The sequence below is a fragment of the Lucilia sericata genome, unplaced genomic scaffold, assembly GCF_015586225.1.
Source record: "Lucilia sericata isolate MDLA Ls3-8-SP2 unplaced genomic scaffold, ASM1558622v1 Contig000327F_arrow, whole genome shotgun sequence".
Classification (NCBI taxonomy): Eukaryota; Metazoa; Arthropoda; class Insecta; order Diptera; family Calliphoridae; genus Lucilia; species Lucilia sericata.
This window is the reverse complement of record NW_023994348.1, coordinates 248,954-273,807: the sequence shown is the minus strand read 5'-3', so window position 1 is coordinate 273,807 and position 24,854 is coordinate 248,954. Positions and strand designations below refer to the sequence as shown.

At 29.1% G+C, this 24,854-nt stretch overlaps 2 protein-coding genes across 2 annotated transcripts; both read right to left on the bottom strand.

The window, feature by feature from the left end:
- Nucleotides 1-455: 455 nt before the first annotated feature.
- On the bottom strand, nucleotides 456-24,334 carry LOC119603675 (voltage-dependent calcium channel subunit alpha-2/delta-3). Its single transcript, XM_037955793.1, is given in 24 exon segments — nucleotides 456-2,709; nucleotides 2,787-3,269; nucleotides 4,597-4,821; nucleotides 4,894-5,152; nucleotides 5,228-5,338; nucleotides 5,461-5,514; nucleotides 7,086-7,179; nucleotides 8,231-8,281; nucleotides 9,823-9,965; nucleotides 10,029-10,231; nucleotides 10,306-10,377; nucleotides 10,449-10,556; nucleotides 10,631-10,705; nucleotides 10,769-10,849; nucleotides 13,694-13,750; nucleotides 13,985-14,068; nucleotides 14,932-15,030; nucleotides 15,033-15,071; nucleotides 15,209-15,658; nucleotides 18,899-19,290; nucleotides 19,914-20,181; nucleotides 20,354-20,458; nucleotides 23,782-23,863; nucleotides 23,940-24,334. Coding segments are annotated over 24 exon segments (3,738 nt in total). The 5' UTR covers nucleotides 24,050-24,334; the 3' UTR covers nucleotides 456-2,616.
- On the bottom strand, nucleotides 5,606-7,063 carry LOC119603676 (acylphosphatase-1-like). The gene has a single exon (XM_037955794.1). It carries the CDS (start codon nucleotides 6,673-6,675, stop codon nucleotides 6,379-6,381), a length of 297 nt encoding a protein of 98 aa, XP_037811722.1. The 5' UTR covers nucleotides 6,676-7,063; the 3' UTR covers nucleotides 5,606-6,378.
- Nucleotides 24,335-24,854: the final 520 nt, after the last annotated feature.

Sequence of the window (24,854 nt, the reverse complement as noted above, 5' to 3'; positions counted from 1 at the left end):
TTATAATTAAAATTTACTCTAAATGTACAAAAAAAGAAAAATAATAAAAAATAAAATAATTCATAATATATGTATGTACATTACTCGCATAAGTTTTTCCACTAATTCCATGTTTTCAATTTACCTTAAAATAGTAATTTTTTACTTTATTTAAATTAATATTTTTAACCAAGTTCGTAATATAACATTATGATTACATGTTTATTCCACCAGAGTTTGAAAAATATAAAATAAATATTTAATTATAATAAACTAGTATTAACACAAATAAATAAAAAAAATATATATGTATATTTAAAACAAATAATGTATTAGTTTTTTTTATTTAAAAAAAAAATAATATATTTTTTACTTACTTTTTACTTTCAAACGTTGTTTTAAACACAATTTATTTAAATTATTTATTTTTTTATTTTATTTATTAATATAATAAATTTTTTTTAGTACAAATTACTTATTAAAAAGCTTTAGCACAGTTTTTAAAGGTTTTCATTTTTTTTGGTGTGTTGTTATACAAAAAAATTTTAATTTTATTTTTTAATTAATTTTGGACTAGATATTTCGGTATTAATGTTTATCTTGTATTTAAATGTTCAGTTACTATAGGCAATTATTTAAAGTTTAAGCTGAGAATTATGTAGGTTTTATAGTTTATTTTTAAAATTGAAAGGTATTTAATAATGATTTAATCAAATTACTGTTTGTTTATTTAAATAATACTAAAAAAAGGTACAGGAGTATGTAGGTTTCTGTAAACTTTTTTATTATATATTTTTAAAAATTTTTTTATTTCGGCAACTATTAGTTGTATCTCAGAATTTTCGAATTAAGTTTTAGTTATATTCGGTTATATCGTATCTTATGCAACCATTATCAAAACAAGTGTTTATGTATATGGACCTAAGTCTTTATGGATCGATATGGATAGTGATATTAATATAAACTTCATAGAGATTTTCGGGAGAGGCTCATTTAGGAGGTGTTGGGTTAATTATTATGGACTAAGCTCAATTGTATTTGAAAAAGTGAGTAATCTATTTTGTAGAATTTTATATTAATATCGTAATAATTAAATGATTACTTGAGTTTATATGCTCTGTAAACCTATCATCCTGCAACTATTTAAGCAATATTACCTGGGGTCATTTGTATGAGGGCTAAGAGAAATCATGGATCTATATTGCCCATTTTCAATACCAAACAAAATGCAACAATAGAAAACATTTAATTTCTTAGCTTTTTCCATTCGGACCCAGACAGGCAGACAGACATGGCTACATCGCATAATGATCGAAATGAATAATCTAGCATTTAAATTTTCATGAGTGCTAAAAAAAATCGTGGATCTATATTGCCATTTTCAAAATTTTTGAAGAATATCAGTCCCTTAGCTCTTTTCATTCGGACCATATCGTGTTTTCAATAGATAGGCTACATCGCATAATGATCGAAATGAATAATCTAGCATTTAAATTTTCAAACTTTAAAATCGGGAAAAGTTTTTTTTATGTTATGTATTGCCGAATAGACTAGATTCTGCCCAATTTTTACTTTATTAACAAATTTTATTTATTGTAATTGTTCGTGCCCGTTTTTGGTTACGGCCATTATTTTGATCCCGTTAATTCTTAGGATAACGACATATAAAGGACGAATGCGAAGGGATTCTGCCACACCTAATATATATTCCGCTCGTTTTGAGTTCAATTACTGAAGATGTGGTGAAAAACATTAAAAATATTCAATAATAACTAGTTATTTTTGTAGGAGGTGCCACGCCTACTATTTTATTCCGTACATTTTGATATACATTAAAATGAAATATCGAATTCACAGTTTTGGGACTAGATTCTATGAAAATTTCGGGAAGTTTTTATAGTTGTTTTCGAGCTTGGGGCAAAATTCGTATTTCAGGCATAATTTTATTATTCATTACAACACAATTACAAATTATATGAATATGTATATCCCTTCCTAATTTACAGAGCAGTCTGACAATTATTATACGTCCGTTGTAAATCAAAACCACGCCCCAGATTGATGATATTAACACACTACTAAGTAGCTTATCGGGGCACACTTTCAATATTTATATTTGTTAAAAACACATTTTCTTAGGGTTCAAAATATTAAACAAATGTATGTATAAGAAAGTCTGCTAGTAAACAAAATTTTGTTATAACCTTTCCTAAAATTGTAAAGGCTTCTGAAAAGATTTTAATAATTTTACAAAAGAAGCTCAATCTAAATTTTTCAATAATTCTTGAGAAGTTTGAAACTAATGAAAATATTGCATCGTATATAGTTTTCTGTTAAAAAGGTACAGTTTTGTTAGTTTTTGTAAAAATGCTTTTTTTTTCTTATACTGTATTATTAAATTTAATTTAAGCTAAACAATTTGAGATGAGAATATTTAATTTAATAATTTACAAAAGTTTCGTTTTTTAAGGTCCTTTGGGAGATTTTCTTTTTGCTATACTAAAATTAATATTATTATTTTCAATAATAAATATATTTCATAAAGTACATACAAAATTTACAAATTTAATAAATTTAACAGAAATAAAACAGTTAAATAGAATATAACAAAATTGTTTTAACAAATTAAAAATAACGTTAGAGTAAACGATTTAAACCTATGGTTATTAAGAATAGGAAAGTATTAATTAATACACTTGAAGCATTGCCGCATAATTCTATATTGCTTTCCTAAGGGAGACAGAATAAAAGAGAAAATATTGTTTTAGGTTTCAATAACCGAACTAATCTATTAACAATATACTTACATTAACATGTCGGCTTATACAACTAATAGGACGTACTCGTGAAAATTCATGATCCCGCTTAAAACATGCCAATGTTTGATTCTCCTCTAGTGGATAATTAATATCCATTGGATTTACTGTTAGTATATGAGTAGCATCACGTGGACACATTTGATCAATAACTAATAATATTAAATTGCTTGCTGGTATGGGTAGAACAACAAATGGTCTCTCACAACCATGCGCTGTCATATTATAGACAACATTATCCTTTTCATTATAGAGCGTATAAAGATCACGTTGCATATCGCATGGTTTCAGTCTTGTTCTTTGTAATGTTACTAAACGTACCCATTCGTTATTTTTAACATTTACCGTATAATCGGTCATATTTTCATCTACATAATGTTCGAAAAAATCTGCTGCCACTGTACTTACTTCGACGAGGTATAAGACAATTGTGGTTATTAGCCATTTAAATGCTCGAAGTACGTGGAATAGGGGCTGAAAAATAGTAAAATTTAATGATCATTATTAGAATTATCTAATATTATATTGTTATAATGAAAGGGTTTAACAGATTCACATTGCATATAGTCTAGTCTATAGTCTAGTCTATAGTCTAGTCTATAGTCTAGTCTATAGTCTAGTCTATAGTCTAGTCTATAGTCTAGTCTATAGTCTAGTCTATAGTCTAGTCTATAGTCTAGTCTATAGTCTAGTCTATAGTCTAGTCTATAGTCTAGTCTATAGTCTAGTCTATAGTCTAGTCTATAGTCTAGTCTATAGTCTAGTCTATAGTCTAGTCTATAGTCTAGTCTATAGTCTAGTCTATAGTCTAGTCTATAGTCTAGTCTATAGTCTAGTCTATAGTCTAGTCTATAGTCTAGTCTAGTCTATAGTCTAGTCTATAGTCTAGTCTATAGTCTAGTCTATAGTCTAGTCTATAGTCTAGTCTATAGTCTAGTCTATAGTCTAGTCTATAGTCTAGTCTATAGTCTAGTCTATAGTCTAGTCTATAGTCTAGTCTATAGTCTAGTCTATAGTCTAGTCTATAGTCTAGTCTATAGTCTAGTCTATAGTCTAGTCGTCTAGTCTAGTCTAGTCTATAGTCTAGTCTATAGTCTAGTCTATAGTCTAGTCTAAGTCTAGTCTATAGTCTAGTCTATAGTCTAGTCTATAGTCTAGTCTATAGTCTAGTCTATAGTCTAGTCTATAGTCTAGTCTATGGTCTAGTCTATAGTCTAGTCTATAGTCTAGTCTATAGTCTAGTCTATAGTCTAGTCTATAGTCTAGTCCTTTTACTAGAATTCATTCTTTGGAACATTGCGAGGGTGATACATTTAATAAAAAATCGTTGGTGAAAGAACTGATTCCAGAACCGTTCTATGAAACAACTGATTCCAGAAGGAACCATGAATTACTTGAGAATTTTGAATATAAACCATAAAACTTGTAGTGTCACAGTTCTAGAACCTGTTCTCTGAAGCATTCATTTCTTCCATTATCACTTCCATGATAATGGAAGAAATGATGCCACAACCATTCTATAAAACAACTGATTCCAGAGCTATTTTAGAACAAATTCAGATATTGAACATAAACATTGAAATTTAAAATATCCAACGGTGAGAATTTTGAACATAAATTGTGGATGAAAGAAATGATCCAAGAACAATTATATAGAACCGTAATATGTTGTAAAACATATAGACAGTAAGTGTAATAATACAGATCAAAATTTCCGAAATAATTAATAAAAATTTTCCACGAAAGATTTACTTGCTTATTAGAACTGAACGCCCATTTTTTTTAAAAAGAAACTACTTACCGTCAAAACATTCGAAGACGAATTATTATCACCGTCCGGTACAAAACAAACTGCTTGATAATCATATACCGTAACACGTTTATAAACATTTTCCTCCACTAAACGATGCATAATGGCACCATTTATTTCTCCAAAGAATCTACCAGTCTCATGACGACTTGGCGATATTATTATAAAACCATTATTATCTAAAACATAACAATCTTTATCATCAACAGCACAGGCCTTTAAAAAGAGAAATTAATCCAAAAAGAAATTTTAAGAAAATTTTCCAAAGATTTTATCACAATTACTTACATTGCCGGTTATATTACGGAAAAGTTTTAACAAAGCACTATGTTGAAATTGAAAACCAACTACGGCAGCTGGTGCAGATTTACCTCCTTCGGTATGGAAGACAGCATGACTGGCGGTAACAATAGTTTCGGCAGCAGTTTCCCCAGCATCAAAGGGTACGGAGTAAACAAAACTTTCCTCACGAACAAAATGTTGATCGACTGCACGTTTATACCAGATTTCATCAATAGCCTTATTATTGTGTTCACTAAATGATTCTCTACAGGAAGGGTAATTAATGTATTTTACGATTAATTTATAGAATAAAATTTTTTAATAGAGACTAAATACTGACCCTGCTCCCAATTCTTCGGCCATATTCGAATGAAATTCTTGCCATCTTGTGAGACCACTGTGAGTGGCTAAAAATGCCACCGTTATGCCAAAACGTTGCTTAAATTCATTTCTATTTGATAATAATTATTAAAAAAATAATTTTATTAGCAATAATAATAACAATTAATTAAAGAAATAACCGCGCTGATTATTAACTGCAAAAAAAAAAAATAATTTATTTCAATATTTTACCTTGGCAACAAACCCATTAATACTGAAATTGGATTTGAAGCACTTGAACTACTACTAATCCATAGAATATATTTTAAATTTGTATAAAATATGATTAAAGTGCGTTTTTAATAGTTTAAAGATAAAAAATAATTAAAGAAAATTTTGATGATTTATTTTAAAAGCAAAAAAAGAGAAATATAGAAATAAAATAAATAAAAAGAAAATTAAAACAAAATGGTGGGTGCAGAATAGAAAGTAAAATAAAATGTAGTATTTATTAAAATGGAAAATTAAGCTAAATTTTAGAGATTTGTTAAGGTTATATATAGTTGGGTTTCCGATTATATTACATATGAACTTAAAAATAATTTTATTTTCTTTAAACTTAAATTTCTTATTTTAATTCTAAAATTTCTAAATTTAATCAGACCATTCCGAGGAAGTCAATTTCTACTCGTCTACATCTAGAATGAGTGTTAAAATAAGTATCTCCGATTCTTAAATAGCAACCTTGATAAGTAGTGATATCGAAGGTTAACCGTTCTCTGGATCGTTCGATCAAAAATCAATTATTATTCCTGATCGAGAAATAGTTTTAACACAATTTCTTCCAGAAAAAGTTCAGATTCTTGAATAGCAACTTTAAAACTAGTGACATTGCCTGTACTTTTGAACCCATTCTCTGGAACATTCCGAGTTTGACAATATCGAAGAAAACTCATTGAACGAGTATCGAATTTACATATATGCTACAGAATTACAGTTCTGATTTTTTTCTGGAACTTTAACGAAATAACAGGTTCCATAAATTTTCTATAAAAATAGTGTTGACTCTAAAATTCCTTAATAGAACTCGTTCCGAAATTGAAAATTTCGTACAAAATAAATAAGTCCACGCCAATTAAGAACAAGTTTAGCATTATAATAGTAAATTACTCATTTCTTTATTTCGAATGTTTTAAATGAATATGTATGAATAGGTCTCAAATTTGTAAAGTTTGCCTTGTCAATACTTGATTTTGGACTGCCCTTCGTAGACAACCAGTCTTTCATATTTCCCAATTCGTTCTGTGTTCCCTCAATGGTTCCTTTAACTGTGCCATCTTGAGTATTCATAATCCAGCCATGTAGACCCAATTCTTTGGCTTTCTTCTCGGCATATTTGCGAAAAAATACATGCTGAACTTTACCGAATACCTCATAATCACAGGCATATAATTGTCGAGAACCCATTTTAAAGTAAATCTTTTTTCACGATTTTATTGTTTTTGATGGTATTTTGGGAAAATATTTGGAAAATGCTCAATAAAAATAAACTAAATAGGAATGTGAAATGACACAACTTTGTTTTACAAATCAATAAATATTGAAATACCATAGTGATTAGTGTTGTCTTTGAAGCGATTTATATAAAAGCAATACCTAACCCTTTCGGTTATGTTAATGAGACGTATATATTTAAAAAATGTATCTGTATAAATTAGGAACTTTTTCACTTTTCGAAGATCGAGAAGTGTCTCATTAGTTTAGCATCTTAAAAAAAGTCAAATCTGCTAACTTTAAGTAAATATATAAGTATGCAGTGTACGACCCTACCTCCTCAATGTTCGGTTTTTAAACAATAATATTTAAATTTTACTTACCCCTTATCGTCTTTTGAATTAAAGCTGGTATTTTTTGAAAACCATTCTGTAACTCTGGCATCAAATACCAATGACTGCATCAATTGGCGATCACCTAAAATATTAATCGTATTTTAGTAATAGCAAAAAAAATTAAAATATTAAGTATTTATAATAGTGCTTTTATTTGAGAATTTATGATCATGTCATCATGCATTTGATTGAGACAAACAATTTAAACAAATAATGTGCAATTCCTCAGCTAACAGTGCATTATAATTTTGAAAGTGTTATTGTTTAGATACTTATTAGTAATGTACATTTGTGCTAATATTATTAAATCGGAAATTACGGGAAGTTAAAATGTCGAGGTTTATTACCAATAGACTAGTCCCTAGACTACTTAACGGACTAGTCCTTAAACTAATCAACAGACTAGTCCTTAGACTAGTCTAACTAATAGTCTTTTGATTAGTCGAAGAATTAGTCTACTGATTAGTCTAAGGACTAATCTACTTATTGATTAGTCTATAGACTTATCTAAGTACTAATCTATTGTCTATTCTAAGGACTAGTCTATTGACTACTCTAAGGACTAATCTATTGACTAGTCTAAGGATTAGTATATTGACTAGTTTATAAACTAGTCTTTTGACAGTTAATGAACTACTCCATTGACTAATCTATAGACTAATTCATGGTCTTGTTTTTAGCTGGTCTATGAACAAATGAATGTGATAGACTTTTAACTACTCTATGGTCTAGAGTATGGGCTAGTTAATGGACTACTTTATATAACGTACTAGTTTTGCAACAGTTCCCAGCTTTTTATTAAAATTAAACTTACAATAATCATTAATTGTAGCGACAATTTTCCGGGAATTTAATAAAATATTTGGACATGTGATTTAGGCATTTAATTTCTTCCAATTATCTACTGTGCTTTACAAACTTATATTCTTTTTCATCATTTACATTTACAAAAGACAATACTGGTGCTTACGAATAATGAACAAAATTAGGTGAAACTATAGTTATGTGATAAATGTGTAGTAAATGTTAATAGTTTCGTAATTTAGTGCATTTAATTAACAAATACGAGTATATAAATAATAATAGTGATAATTTTGTGAATGCATTTTGTTCACAGTATGAATGTTACTCACAATAGTAATTATCTTTGTCGAATGATGGTATGCGCCCAGCAGATGAGTTAGCTGTGGATTTGCAATTTTTTGTTTTTTGGTTTGTTGATCATGAGTGATTTTAAGAGAAAAATGTTTAGATTGAAATCAATAGAAATTAGCTCGACAAAATAAATGTTTTTATGTTTATAGCCTTTAATTTCGTGAGAAGTTCTAATTTTGTTTGTAATATTTATATACTGAAACCTTATAGAAGGCCCCAATTATCTTAGCATCCAAATCATAATAATTCTCAGATAGATAGATAGATAGATAGATAGATAGATAGATAGATAGATATAGATATATATATAGATAGATAGATAGATAGATAGATAGATAGATAGATAGATAGATAGATAGATATAGATAGATAGATTAGATAGATAGATAGATAGTAGATAGATAGATATAATGTAGATAGATGAGATAGATAGCTAGATAGATAGATCGATAGATAGATAGATAGATAGATAGATAGATAGATAGATAGATAGAGAAGACAGATAGATAGATAGATAGATAGATAGATAGATAGATATAGATAGATATAGATAGATAGATAGATAGATAGATAGACGATGAGATAGATAGTATAGATAGTAGATGATAGATAGATAGCTAGCTCGCTCGTATCGCTAGATAGCTCGATCGATCGCTCGCTCGCTCGCTATCGCTCGCTCGCTCGCATCGCTAGCTCGCTCGCTCGCTCGATCCTCGCTCTCTCGCTCGCTCGCTCGATCCTCGCTCGCTCGCTCGCCGCTCGCTCGCTCGCTCTGCTCGCTCGCTCGCTCGCTTCGCTCGCTCGCTCGCTCGTCTCTCTCGCTCCTCGCTCGCTCTCTCGCTCTCTCGCTCGCTCTTTGCCGCTCCCCCTCCATTTCCCGTTCTGTCCTCTGTGCCGCCACCCCCCTCCTCTCTGCATTACATCAGAGTAATTCTAAAACTACTCTCTTGCTAAAATTATAGTAGTACCATGTTTCGCAACATGCTCCTATTTAATGCAGACTATGGACCATGTTGTTATCAAAAATAAACATGATCCATCCCGTTATTGCATAAGACTACTTAACGGATCATGTACTCCAATCATGTTTACAGGGGAGTAGTTTTGGGATTACTTTAATTGGTTATGTAACATATTCATTTTTGCAAAGTAGGTAGGTAAAAATATATGTTTTGAGGACCTTCCATTTGATGTACATATGATCCAGGAAAAGATCTATGAGATCGATAACCCAAAATATATTCAAAATATGGATTTTAAACGGTATGTAAATCTCAAAGTATGTGAAATTAATTTTGCAATGGTGCCCACAAGTTTGTTCTCCTCAACATTTTAACATCACTTTTATCGAGTGTTTTTATTGATTTCAAAAAGTAATAAATATTTCGTTAAAAATAAATTAATAAATGGCAGCCAATTTTTAAAGTAAAAATAAATATTTTTTATGAAAAACGTTTTCATGTAGTACAGAGTTAATTATACTTAATGTAAGCTTAAGCTGCCAATTACAAATGTAAATTGTTTTTAATTCGACTAACTAAATTTTAAATGAAAAATAAAATATACTTACACAGCATGGCAGCCGTATGTTCTGGAGGCAGTGCACTTCTACTGGACGGCCATTTCCATCCAGGCTGTGACATTTTACCCAAAAACCATAATAGTTCCTCTTCGGGAGTTTCAAATGTCATATTGCTGTGTTTGCAAAATAGCCTAAAAAGGAAATTGTTAAACACCGAGAGCATCTTAATAATTTTGTAAAAAGAAAAAACTTACCATTTAGGATGAATTTTCCAGCGTTTGCCAGTAAAGTAGCTGAGAGTGTTACTGCCTTTTATATTCATACGATGTATTTCATCTTCGGTACGTATCTGAAGACGATATACACCGTATAGCTCGGGATATGTTATAACCAAAGTGAATGGTGTATTTTGTATAGCAGTCCAATAATATTGGCGCTTAACCCGAGCCACACGTTTTCTGAAAATTGTAAAAAGAAAATAAATTTACTTATGTATGTTTTTTTTAAATATGTATCAATATTTTTGGTTACCATTTCATCGAAATGATTTTTAACCAACATCCATTTGCTACCAGTTGATTGATTGATTATGGAATCACGAATCTAAAATATTTAGAATTTATTAATTAGTACAAGTTTTTTTTTTTGTGTATTTAAAGCGCAATTTATGTTACCGTTAGTAGCACTGGATTAAAATCTCTAGGTGGCCGATCATCATCCAATAATTCAACTTCAATCATATCAACACTGTTATAAGCAGGCTTTAAGATGTAACGTTGAAACTAATGTTTTGCAAAAATATAAAATTAGTTCTAACTTTTTTATTTCTGTTCCAAATTAATGATTTCTGACTTACAATTGGACGAAAATCGGGATGAAATAATATGTAACCATTATTGGTAACAATAAAAGCATAACCATTTACACCCAACTAGAAAAAATACAAAATTTGACATTATAATTCATTAATAATAATTTTAAATAATGGTCTTACCAAAAATGGTGATAATAATTTTTTTATATCTCTGATGGGTACATCGGTTCCAGCAACACCCAATAAATTGGCAATTTTTGTCTGCATAATGGAATGGAATTTTAAATTATTAAAAAAATCATATAAAAAGTTTGCTAATTAAATCACTACATAATTCTCGATTTATTATACTCTAAATAAGACAAATCAAGAGTCTAGTATTTCTTACAACTAAAAAAATTATAAAATTTCTCTATAAATTACTCATATATTGATATTTAAATAAATGAATAAATATTTAAATTTAATATTTATTATTAATAAAAAATTATACGTTAAATAAAATTACACTTATGGGATACTTATTTTTTCATTTTCTAATATGTTCTGAAATACATATAATTAGAATTTTCTAAAATAATGTTATTATAATTATAAATTTCTGAAATTCTAATATTATACTCAGAAGAAAACAATTTTGAAAACTGAAACAACGCACAAGTTTTGACACAAAACTATAAATTAATGTTAAAAATTACAATCTAAAAATAGGAACTAAAACATAAAAGACTTTAGATTCAATCAATAACCTTGGTCTGCAAAATTTAATGCATGATTATGATATATTGAGTACTCTTGAATCGAGATGTAGTTGTAAAATATTCTTATCGCATGTTTTTTGAGCAGTTTACATTTTAAATAATTTGAACTCGGGCCGCGACGCTGCTTCTGGAGTAATGTGCTTTAAAGTTATTTTCTGGAGGGGACCTTATATTGATGGTAGGGTCAATTATGGTCCGATCATCATAAAATTCGGTAGAGAGAATTTAGTTCATATAAAACTTGTTTATGTCGAATTTCATCGCTGTTAAAGTAATTTTCTGAAGTGGACCTTATACATGTGGGGTAGGTTCAATTATGGACCGATCCTAAAATAATTTGTTAGAGTCAAATTTCGTCGCTGTATTTGAATTTTTAAGCAAATTATGAGCGATAAAACCATTTTCTGAAGAGGATCTTTTATGAGGTGTAGGGTCAAATATGGAAAGATGCTCATAAAGTTTGAAACAGAGTTTTTAGTTCACATACATAAATATTTCATGGCAGTACTTGAATTTTTAAAACACTTATGACTTTTAAAACTGTTTTCCGGGGGCCACTTGTATGGAGGCTATGCGAAAACATGGACCGATATTGTCCAATTTCAATACCAAACCTTACCTAAAGAAAATGTTAAAAAATATACCTCTTTCCGTTCGGACCCTATCGTGCTTTCAAGAGACAGACGGACATGACTAAATTGTCTTAGAATTTAATAAGGACCCAGAATATATATCCTCTTGTGGGTCTATAACCAGTATCTATTTTGATTTTGGATGGTAGGTATAAAATATGATTGAAAAAGTGAAAAATTAACTTTTCATAAATTGGAAAAAAAAATCGAAATACAATTAAGATAGGATCCTGTTTGGCTATCAATCTGGGGATCGTGTGTTCAATTTCTATCCGTGACTCGGGTCTACTTAAATACAACGTGCGTTTGGTCATGTAACCCTTGGTAAATTCGATTAGAATATAATTTAATAACTTTAATTTTGGTTTCACTTGCGAAATAGAAAAATCATTACAAATCATTTTCTAGGGATGGTCAAATTTTCTAGGGATGATCAATTGTTTTTATACATGGGGGGGTCTTTACCTATGACTATTTAGAACATTTTTGGTAAAAAGAAATAAAATAACATTAACAAAAAAATCCAAAAATTCTATAACTAAGTTTTACGGGAATATACATGTTGCAAAATTAGACATGCAGTTTTTTTACAAGGTTTAGCGACGAATTTAGGAATTTGTAATATATTGACTAGCCTATTGACTATTCTATTCACAAATCTATTGACTTGTCTACTGACTAGTCTATTGACTAGCCTATTGATTAGTTTATTGACTAATTATTGATTAGTATATTGATTAGCCTATTGACTAGTCTGTTAACCTATATTAAGTAGCCTACTGACTAGCGATATATAACGCTTATATGTATATACTTCTCACGATGGTAAAGGATATAAAAAGCTTGAACTGCGAACTAAAAAAAAAATTGAAGTTCTAATATCTCATAAACTGTTCTGATTGGAAATAGTAGATTTTATATATAGTTCAACCTTTACCATAAGATCATAAATTTATTTTACATAAGTGAGGTGCCCTAATATTGAAACTTCTGGGTCCACCGCCGTTTAGATTAGAAAATTCAAATTTTTACCAACACTACTATGTACACTATGTACGTATGTATATGAAATTTGATAAATCAACAATTTTCCCGGTTCTGCTTTAAAATTGTAACTTAAAATGAAGAGGATTATAAAGGAACATTTTTAAGGACATCACAATGAAACTAAAGTCCTTCAAAAATTATGTTATATAATTTCATACTTTTCATATAGCAAAATATAATTATTTATATAAAAATTATTAAAAAATATGTCTACAAATACTAATAACATGAACTACATATAAGATTGTCACTTACTTAAATATTTTAAATGTTGAATTATGACGATCTATTACTTACTAGGTTACCAGTTTTTATATGCATGTATATTAAACTAATTTGATACTTCTGTATATAGTATATTATTGGAATTATACATTTATAAATATAAGCAAATTTTACATACTTATATAAGTATATGATATACATGAAATTATATAATTTTTGGTATTTATCTGTTGAAACTCCAAAATGTTAACTACTCGTACATATGTTATCTATTGCATGAAGAGTTAGTTATTTTACGGATTATATTATTTTAAATGTTCGGTTAAAAATGAAGCGCTATAACAAAAATTGATTACAAATATATGAAAAGGTTTTATTTTTCGCTAATTCGATTATAGTTTGGCAAACGTTTACATTTTTGTTTTGTTTATTGTTAATACCTCACGTGTTTGCAATTCCCAAAGAGCTTCATTTATTAATACCAGTTCGGTGATATTCTGTTAGAAATTCGTGAATTTAATATATATATTTTTTTGGTATATTTTATAATAAAACAAATATAGTTCAGTTTATAGGATTTATGGGGGTCAGGACAACATACATTTTTGTTTACATTAAGTTTGTTATGGTCATTTACATTTTAAAAGTGAAAAAGATTAATTTACATAGTTTTCCGCTTTAAGTAATGTGAAAAGAATTGTGTTAAACTTCTAAGTACTATCAATACTTACCGCATTTTCGCGCCGATCGTAAACAGGCATTGATATAGTGGTCATAAAATGATAATCATCCGATTCGGTAGGTTGATCCCAGGCCTAAAATTAAGAGTATAATGTTTGTTCATAAATAGTTTTCCTTTGAAAACCACGCTATTTTTGTGAGAATAGATCCGATTGGAATAACTTTAACGATCACAAATCTCTAGAAAGTTTTCTTACTTTATAGAAAATTTGATGTCTGTTTTATAGAAAATATTCTTTTATAGGAAATTTTCAAAAAATTCTCTTTTTATAGACATTTTTCAAAAAATTCTATTATTATAGAAATTTTCTAAAATTTATCTTTTTTCATAGGGAATTTTTGAAAATTTTTATTTTTTTTTGAAAATTTTTCTTTTTTTAGAGAGAATTTTCGAAAAATTCTCTTTTTCATAGAGAATTGTCAAAAAAAAAAAAAAAAATCTCTTTTGAAAATGTTTGAAAATTTATCTTTTTTCAAAAATATTTTTTTTATAGAAAATTTTAGATAATAATTTTTTTTTTATAGAAAAATTTCGAAAAATTTCTCATTTATATAGAAAATTATCGAATTTTCTCTATTATGTGGAATTTTTTTCGAAAAATTCTCTTTTTTATAGACAATAATCGAAAAATTCCCTTATTTTAGAAAATATTCGAAAAATTCTCTTTTATTTTTAGAAAATATTTGAAAAATTGTCTTTTTTATAGAAAATTTTCAAAAATTCTCTTTTTATAGAAATTTTTGAAAAATGTTTATTTTTTAGAAAATTTCCGAAAAATTCTCAAAAATTATCTTTTTTATAAAAATTTTCCTAATTTTTTTTTTTAAGGAAAATTTTCGAAAAATTCTCTTTTTTATAGAAAATGTTCGAAAAATTTATAGAAAATTAAAAAACATACATATCTTTTTTATTAAATATTTATATAAACTCACTTACCTTCTTCATACGTCTGTACTCTCGGCGTCTTACTTCATCTGGATCTAACATACGAAAACTTACTTTACGATATTCTAAAATATTTTCCTTTGATCGGCATTTTGCTCTAATTGCCATAAATAATCTGACATTTCCATATCCTTAAATACATACATTTTTGAATAATAACATTTAGTGATATATTTATTTAAAAAAAATTTATAATCAAATTTTTTGCAGCCTCTTTAAACATTTAAATGTTCAAATGGACTTGTGTAAATATAATATTAATTCTTACCACAACATCAGCATATACTTGTGTCCATACCACTGGATGATCGTGTCTACCCAATACTAATGGTCTAGCCATTACTGGTATATAATTCAAAACCATTTCACGCACTTCCGCCGTATCACTCAGATGAACATAGAAGCCCTGATTGGCACATGCCATCCATTTAATATCCTTAACATCCGCCACCTCTTTGCCAATTAAATAAGTAAAGACACGAACCGGTTTATAGGGTAAATTTTGCCAATTGTACGTTTCGAAGATCTCTTCATAACTAAATGGTGCACCATCACTAACAATCATAATTGCCTGATTGCACTGGGCACCATGTTGTTCCGTTTTAAATTGTTCCAAAACCTCAAAGGCTTTTGTCAATGCAGCGGAGAAATTGGCGATCGACACGGTTTTAACTAACTCAATTCCCTCTTTAAGCTCTCGAATGTTACCAAGATTTGCCTTATATACATATTTTATGTATTTAAACATACATGAACATATGTGTTAGTGTGTGTTTTATATATATTTGTATATAATATATTCATTTGTGTACCAATTATTTCGTATAAGGTCAAATATTCAAAGCAGATTGGCGGTAGGTGGGTGAGTTATTAATTGAGTTTTTTTAATTATAATTAATTAAACAAACAAAGTAAGTATTTGTTATTAATAAAATTGTTGCACAATTGCTTGTTGTGTGTTAAAAACGTAAAATAGTGTTAAATAAATAATTTTTTTTTTATTAAAATTAAAACAAAATAACTGTTAATATCATTGTTATAGTTGAGATTTGATCTGTGATCTTTCCTTTTTCTTGAATAGAAACAGTGTTTGTATTTCTGTAATATTTTTGATTTTTAATAAAACATAAAGTACATATTTACAAAACTAGAAGTGGTAAATGGTTTTCAAAAATATCATAAAACAATAAAGTAGTAATGGTCAGACCAAATAACAAAATATTTTACAAGTCGGGTTGATAATGTGGTATATAGAACATACATATATAATTGCGTTAGACTTTAGACAAAGGACATTTTGATAATACATACATTCATATGTACATATGTATGTATGTTGGAGATGGTTATTGTTCACATGCAAGTTTTTAAGAAAAATATATTTTCGATCAACATAATTTATGTATAGTTCTAAACCTTCATTACAAATTTTAACTAGAACTTGAACTTAACTAGAAATGTGGAAAAAGAGAATTTAGAATTTTAAAATATTTGAAAATTGTTTGTTCTAGGAATTTATAAAAATAATATATATTTTTTTTTTTTAATTCAGAGCGCATTATCTTTATCGATATATTCCTGTGCTACAAACAATGGACGAAATCTTGATAAATACTTATTTTTTATGAACATACATATTTCTAATTCTAGGTTTCTTCTTGCAATGTGAACGATAATTTCTCAATTTCACGAAACCTTCGGAGGGTTAAAAAGACAGATTTGAAGACAACGTTGTTTCATATTTAAAAATCTGTGGGAAAAAACATATTTTATTTAAAATAATACTAAACTAATTAGCAGTTCAACTATAACAATGATGATTTCTACGAATGAGAAAAAAAATACCCTAAACAATAAATAAAAATGTATTTAAATAGGGGCGGCCTATCTGGATTTTGGATATTATTAATAAATACTACTCGATATATGTATGTATATTACAGAAACAGATACTATAGATTTAAAATTTTTATCCTGTATGTATGTATCATTTAAAATTTAGAAGTTCTAAATTAGAACTAGAACTGAACTAGAACTAAACTAGAACTGAACTAGAACTGAACTAGAACTGATGTAGAACTGAAGTAGAACTGAACTAGAACTGAACTAGAACTGAACTAGAACTGAACTAGAACTGAACTAGAACTGAACTAGAACTGAACTAGAACTAAACTAGAACTAAACTAGAACTGAACTAGAACTGAACTAGAACTGAACTAGAACTGATGTAGAACTGAAGTAGAACTGAACTAGAACTGAACTAGAACTGAACTAGAACTGAACTAGAACTGAACTAGAACTGAACTAGAACTGAACTAGAACTGAACTAGAACTGAACTAGAACTGAACTAGAACTAGAACTGAACTAGAACTGAACTAGAACTGAACTAGAACTGAACTAGAACTGAACTAGAACTGAACTAGAACTGAACTAGAACAGAACTAGAACTGAACTAGAACTGAACTAGAACATGAACTAGAACTGAACTAGAACTGAACTAGAACTGAACTAGAACTGAACTAGAACTGAACTAGAACTGAACTAGAACTGAACTAGAACTGAACTAGAACTGAACTAGAACTGAACTAGAACTGAACTAGAACTGAACTAGAACTGAACTAGAACTGAACTAGAACTGAACTAGAACTGAACTAGAACTGAACTAGAACTGAACTAGAACTGAACTAGAACTGAACTAGAACTGAACTGAACTAGAACTGAACTAGAACTGAACTAGAACTGAACTAGAACTAGAACTGAACTAGAACTGAACTAGAACTGAACTAGAACTGAACTAGAACTGAACTAGAACTGAACTAGAACTGAACTAGAACTGAACTAGAACTGAACTAGAACTGAACTAGAACTGAACTAGAACTGAACTAGAACTGAACTAGAACTGAACTGAACTAGAACTGAACTAGAACTGAACTAGAACTGAACTAGAACTGAACTAGAACTGAACTAGAACTGAACTAGAACTGAACTAGAACTGAACTAGAACTGAACTAGAACTGAACTAGAACTTAACTAGAACTGAACTAGAACTGAACTAGAACTGAACTAGAACGGAACTAGAACTAGAACTGAATTAGAACTGAACTAGAACTGAACTCTTGATTTTTTTGGCTGGGACAATAATTTTAAACACCAAAAATATTGCCATATTATAGTCAGAAACTTTGCTTAGATGTGTTAATGTATGCAGTGGATATAATGAATTTTGACAAATATTAGAGTATCTGTAGTGTAGGGTTATCGAGTAGTAAAGCTATTCCTGTGTATTCATCTAAACCGCATAATAGGTACATACTAAGTGTGTGTTAGGGTTATGACTTTCTGATTTTTTTTTGTTTCAAATATACGATTTTTTATATGTTTTTAGTATTTTTTTTCGGAATTTTGATCATATGGACTGATTTTGCGCTTTTATTATTAATTTACATTGTTATAAGTACAATGTTTGTAAAATGTTAGTCATAACCCTAGTGTGTATAGGTAATAAAATTCTGATTCACTTAAGTACCTTTATTTAGTACGCATTATCTGAATAATTTTGTTTGGGGGTTTTAAAGATAATGTGAACTAAATAAATTTCGCTAAGATATTAGGAAAAGTGTATGTCTGTATGTGAATTATTTATCAGATACACTTAGACTAAAAGGGTGAACTAAAAAGCTTTGTAAATGATAGCGTGTTCTTAAGTACATTCATATTTATATATAGTAAATAATTTGGGGCTAGTTTTTATGTAAGCATCTACTCGTACTTAAGTAAACGGATCATTAAGGGAGGGGGTGTAAAAACGGAAAATATGTAAAATAAATATTAGTGATTAAATAATGAAAAGTAGAAAGGAAGTTTAAAAAAAAATATAATAAGTACATACATAATAAATATAATATAAATAGAACTAGATTAGCAAAAAAATAATAGTAATAAAGAATTGATATATACTTGAACAAGAGTATCCTCAAAACATCCAACAACAGGCTTAACTTTATCGCTAAAGGTGAAGATGTTCACAAAGTCATTTGTACCTAATGTATCGAGTATTGTATTTACAACATGCTTTGCGATATCTAGCCTCTGCCCAGTCATAGAGCCTGATCCATCCAATAGGATAATGACATCCTTTGGACTTGTCGCCGCTTCCATAAACCATGAACGTAACCGGCAATCGTATAGATCAACCGGATCCGCTTTCCATTTCGATGCCGGGAATTGACGCATAAAGCCGGTCGAACTACCAAAAAATTGCCACGACAGTGTTGGATCTTTTTTATAATTGTCACGAAATATTTGATCCAAATTCTCTGACCATTCAATGGCTTTAATCGTATCCGATGCTAAATTTTTTTGTTGTTTATATATTTTTTTTGTTATTTTATCAATGTCATTTGGGAATAATTATTTGAGCCAATTTGAATTTTGATCAGTTAATTTTGTTTGTTTAATTTTCGGATCAGATCAGATGTGTGTTTGTTTGTGTGTGTGAGTAGATGTAAATATGGAAAAATATAAAAAAGTAAAAATATATATAAATTTATGATATTTTTCGTAAATTTTTTAAAAAGTTTTGTTCTTAGATAAATTAGTGTTTTAGCATTAAATGAAAATAACAAAAAGGTGGTTAGTAAAAGCATTTAGAAGCCATACTATGCGCTGACTTTTAACAAAATTATTTACACAATCAACTTTAAGCCTGCTCATTTCTGTAAATCGAGATGTTAATATGATTCTTAAAATCAACATCTACGAGTTTTTCGCAATTAGGTACACAGTTCTTAATGGCCATAAACATGTTTGTGCAATATTTTTTGTTAAAAATCTGTTTTAAATCCGTTCTTTTATTCAATATTTCGAAACGTGTGCTTTTAGCATCGGCATAAGTGTGAAAAATGAAAACATTTTTTAACGGAAAATTTCCAAAACAAAAAAAAAAAAAAAAAGGAAACAAAAAAATTCAAACCTCTATCGTAAACATTCGTCGGCACATGCACTGAGCTAACACTCATATTGACGGGTGTATTAAAAAATTCAGCTTTGGGTGTTAGAACAATCTCTTTTGGTTGAACGAAAATCTTTGGCCCACCCGCATCTTCTAGATCTCTAGGTGGCTCTGTTGGTATTGGTTCGTGAGGTTCAATCATTTCTTTAGAATTATAATATGAAAAATATTTATCAGGTTTTTCACTTTGATATGTTAAGGCGGTATTTTCGGCAGTATCCATTATTCGCTAAATTGTTCAAATTAACAAATTTATGATTAATGTTTTTATGTGTATATAGCTAATATATATATATATATATATATATATTTGAACATCTAGTATACAGTTTTAAGAATATATAGAATAATTAAAAAGTTAAATTGTACATTTTTCTTTTTAAATATTATTTGTTACTTACGCGCACAGCACTTATTTTGGAATCCATCATTGTTTTGATTTCATTAGCCATATTTTCGACGATTTTAGCTCCCGCTCTTGAAACAACTTGGGCTTGTTTAAAACTCTAAAATAAAAAAACTTACAAGGTTATTACTTTGTTCAGTTTATTAGAAGATTTTTAAGTTAAATTAAAGTTAGAGTTTCTTATCCGATTTAACAGATTTTACCACATAAATAGATATAAATTTTTGTAGTTGAGATGTTTCATATCAAGATAAATTAAAAACATAATTAATTTTTTTATGTTTGGAAATCAGTTCTACCTCAATCTTCTCAATGTCTGGTTAGACAGTATTAGTATATGGTCAGCACTATATAGAAGGGGAATATCAGATAATCTTATTTCTCTGATTAAGGAAAGCTATGCCGATGCCCTATACTACGTTATACATAAGGCCAAACTATCTAAAACGTTTATGGTCAAAAGTGGAGTATGGCAAGGATGTATACTATCACCTCTCTTGCCCCTGGTGGTAATGGAAGATGTTCTGAATTCCATAGAGAGCAAAAGCCAGGGAATCCGGTGGAGTATAACAAAGAAGTATACTATCACCTCTCTTGCCCCTGGTGGTAATGGAAGATGTTCTGAATTCCATAGAGAACAAAAGCCAGGGAATCCGGTGGAAATATAACTGTCAATACCCCAATTATTTGGTCTACGATGTTGATATTTGTTTGCTCTCTCACAGGCCCCGTGATCGAAAGCGTAGGAGAACAATTTTTGTCCCCATTTTCTGCTACCTTGGGCTGCGAGATGGATACTGATGTAGGTTCCGATTTGGATGTTGATAAAAGAATCAATAAGGCAAATGCATCCTTTTATATATTGGCTCCAATATGGCATAGTAACAAGTTCAGTCATCGTACTAAAGCATCATCATCATCATCATTAAGTCTCTATGTACAACCTAGAAAGTCGTTGCATTACCTACCGACTGCAAACTTTTGTGAACCGTTGGCTCAGAAGAATACTCCGCATATTCTGGCCTAGAACCATCTCAAACTCGTCGCTACTACCACAAACTGGCCAAAAACTCATAGCTACAGTTATAAGTGAAAGCAAGTGGCAGTGGATTGGACATACTATGCTGATGGAACCCATTTCACCAGTCAGGTCGCCAAGACCACCTAACACATGGCAAGACCACGTATCCTGGAATGAATTAAGAGTTATTTCAAATAACTCGGTGCATAGGCTGTTATTGGCGCCCTATACTTGTATTTTTATATGCCAGTTATAAATGTTAAAGTCGTATTCTGAAGGGGACCTTATATGGGGGGTTTTCAATACTGAATAAACTGCATCAATAGAGAATATGTGAGGAAATTTTCATTCCGTTGTAATTTCTACAATTTAATTTTGCAATCATTTTTTTAACGAAGTCGAATTAGCGATTTTCGTCTCTACATGCCTATGTTTGCTGATATGATATAAGGGATATACATTTGCTTGAACAAAAATCTGAAAAAATCCGTGATTATTCCAGAATTTCTAATATATTTGCGAACTATGTTTGATAAGCATAGGTACACCTACATATGGGCATTTCCATCGTGACGAACGTGACGGTCGTACGTTTTAAAGAGATGAAAAATATATATATACATATATATTTTTTAAAAATTCTTGTATTTTTATATAGGGCTTCAATAGCTCTATAACTGGTCGGAAGAAGAAATTGAAAGATCTTAATGGCCCTAAGATATAAGTAGTTAAAGTGCGTGACGTGACAGAAATAGAAGTTGCTTATTTCTTTTTTGACAAAAATGTAAAAATCTGCGAGTTTCACCTGGCTATTTGGTTAAAACCTTTTTTATTGTAATTTGGAATGTTTATTGATTGTTTTTCAGCTTTTAGAACTAAAAAATAGTTTTCAGATTTTTTTTGTACTAGCCGTTATGTGTGACGTGACGTGACATGACGTGATGTGACAAAAATTTTCAATGATGAAATTTGCAATATTATTGAAAATTAATTAGTCCATAGATTAATTTTGGACGGACATTGTTGAAAGTTTTTGGAATCGGAGAAATATTTCGACTATTTAATAACATTTTAGTTGAAAATAGCTCCCGTATAAGAATAATATAAGAATTAACATTAATTAACATAAAACTTTTAAAAATGCTTATATCACCATAAAATTTAACACAAATAATTTTGACATACACAAAAATCGTTCATCCTAATATTTTTAAAAATTGGTCAATGATTAGGCATAGCTTCCATACAAAGCCCACATTTGATATACCCATAAACTTGGATATATAACTAAAATTTCGCCATCCTGATAATACAAACACACAAAAAACTTTCAAATGTACAACTACTGACCCTTCTGATGATAATACAATAATCGGTCATAACGCCCATTTAAAGCTGATATCCGAAAATCACTTTTTTTCCATACATTTTTTAAAAATATCATTTGTTGAATTTCTGTGCTTTTTCTTCCACTTATCAACTAAAAAATCATAACTATCACCTAATTGAATAAATTGCATAAATATCACATCTTTTTAAATAACAATATTTCACAATTCGAAGGTTGCACTTGAGAAAATTTATGTAATGTGACGTGACGTGACAGACTTTGAAATTCTATAAAAAATAACCCCGCTTAGAATTATTTTTTTTTCTTTTAAATTGAGTTCTATATACTAAACTTGATTTAGATTCAAAGTTTTGAATACTTCTGAATGCCAACTAAAAAGTTATCGGGATAAATCCTGTTTCAACGTGACATTTAAAAGTCTATGAAAGAAAACCGAAAATTTGCCTTTTAAGGATCTTTATCTTTTTATATTTGTATATTTTAAGATAACTATTATTCCAACAAATATTTTCCGATAAAAGTCCATTTAAATATTAGCCTTTAAAATAATAAAAACTATTAAAAGTAAATGCTGCTAAAGGTGCAAAAATATGCCTGAAATATTATTTTAACTTTTAATTCCGATTTCTCATCATAGTGGTTAAGAAAAGCTTTGGGGTCTTTAATTTAATAAAATTTGAATCTTTTTCTATAATAATAGAAGTTGAAATTTTATTTTTGATGACTTTTAGTTTTTGAGCCACGGTGGACTTTTCGGTGGAAATGCCCATATATAAAATATTTTTTCATTATCGCGTTTAAAAGTCTTGGGGTAATAAGTGACACACTTATTTTTTAAATTAAAGATAAATATGTATTTCAATATTATTCAAATTTATAATACCATATGCTACAAATTTGTTCAATGAAATGTTAATAATAACAAAAATACACTTTAAATTAACCTACATTCAAGTGCTATTAGAAAATAATTGGGTAAAAATCAATAATTGATGCTCCAGCAAGTAACCAAAGGTATTTAGTATATAAATTCAATTTAATGAAAACTTACCTCTTGGACCTCTTTACGACGTGTTATAAAATCGCCTAGATGAAACAGTTCCATGCCCAGTTTATCAGCCCACGAATGTACTCTGAAAAATTGTTAAAATATATTTTGTTTTTCTATTTTTTTTTTCGAAAATAAAAATCCATTTTTTCAATAATTACAAGTTATAACTGATTTTTTCACCAGGCACTAGATTGGCACCATTTGGATAAAGCACAAAGAAACAGCACAAAACTTTAAATAATATGGAATTTAAATTTCTCAACAACATTTTGTTAATTCTATTTTAAATTAAGGAAAGAAATAATTTAAATAATTTTCCTTTTAAAGAGCTATTAATGTGAAAAACAAAAATCAGGCAATCGTCATATCACTTCTTTGTTTTCGTATGTTGTGCGTAACGAGAGGAATATTTTGTTAATTTTTAATTTTGTTGCTTAATTTTTATTACTAAATATTTATGTTTTATTTAATTTAAATTGATTTTATGCAAGTAATTGATATTTATTTAAATAAAAGTATATTTTGTAAAACTAGCACTGCTCGATGAAAATTTTTTCCTGTATCTATACTGTCAGTTTTGAAGAAGAATTTTGGAAATTGTAGCAAATGATGAGTTCATCAATACCAGTGCCTGTGTTACAAAGAGACCTCTATGGGTATGTGATATTTATGTAGTCTGTACTCTTCTAAAGCTGTGCTACGCAGTCGTTACCGAAATTGACGCATGCATTTTACAATTGTTTTTGTTTACATTTTGCACGTGTACCGGCATTAGGTGGCGTGCAACTGGTATTTGTTTACATTCTCTTTGTAAACAATAACAAAAGTTGGAGTTGGCGCATTCACTTTGTTTATGTCTGGTTTCATTGACGGTATTCCAGTAAAACGTTTTTGAATGAGATTTGTAGTCTTGGAATGTGTGTTTTAGTTCAACAGTTCTTTTTGTTTGTTTTCAGCACTTGTTGTTTTATTACTGGAAATAGTAGCACCCCGTCAGTATTATGCACGTTTAAGTATTGACTATCTTATCTAGGTCACTAAATGTTCATGTCACTTAATTCATAAAAACTATA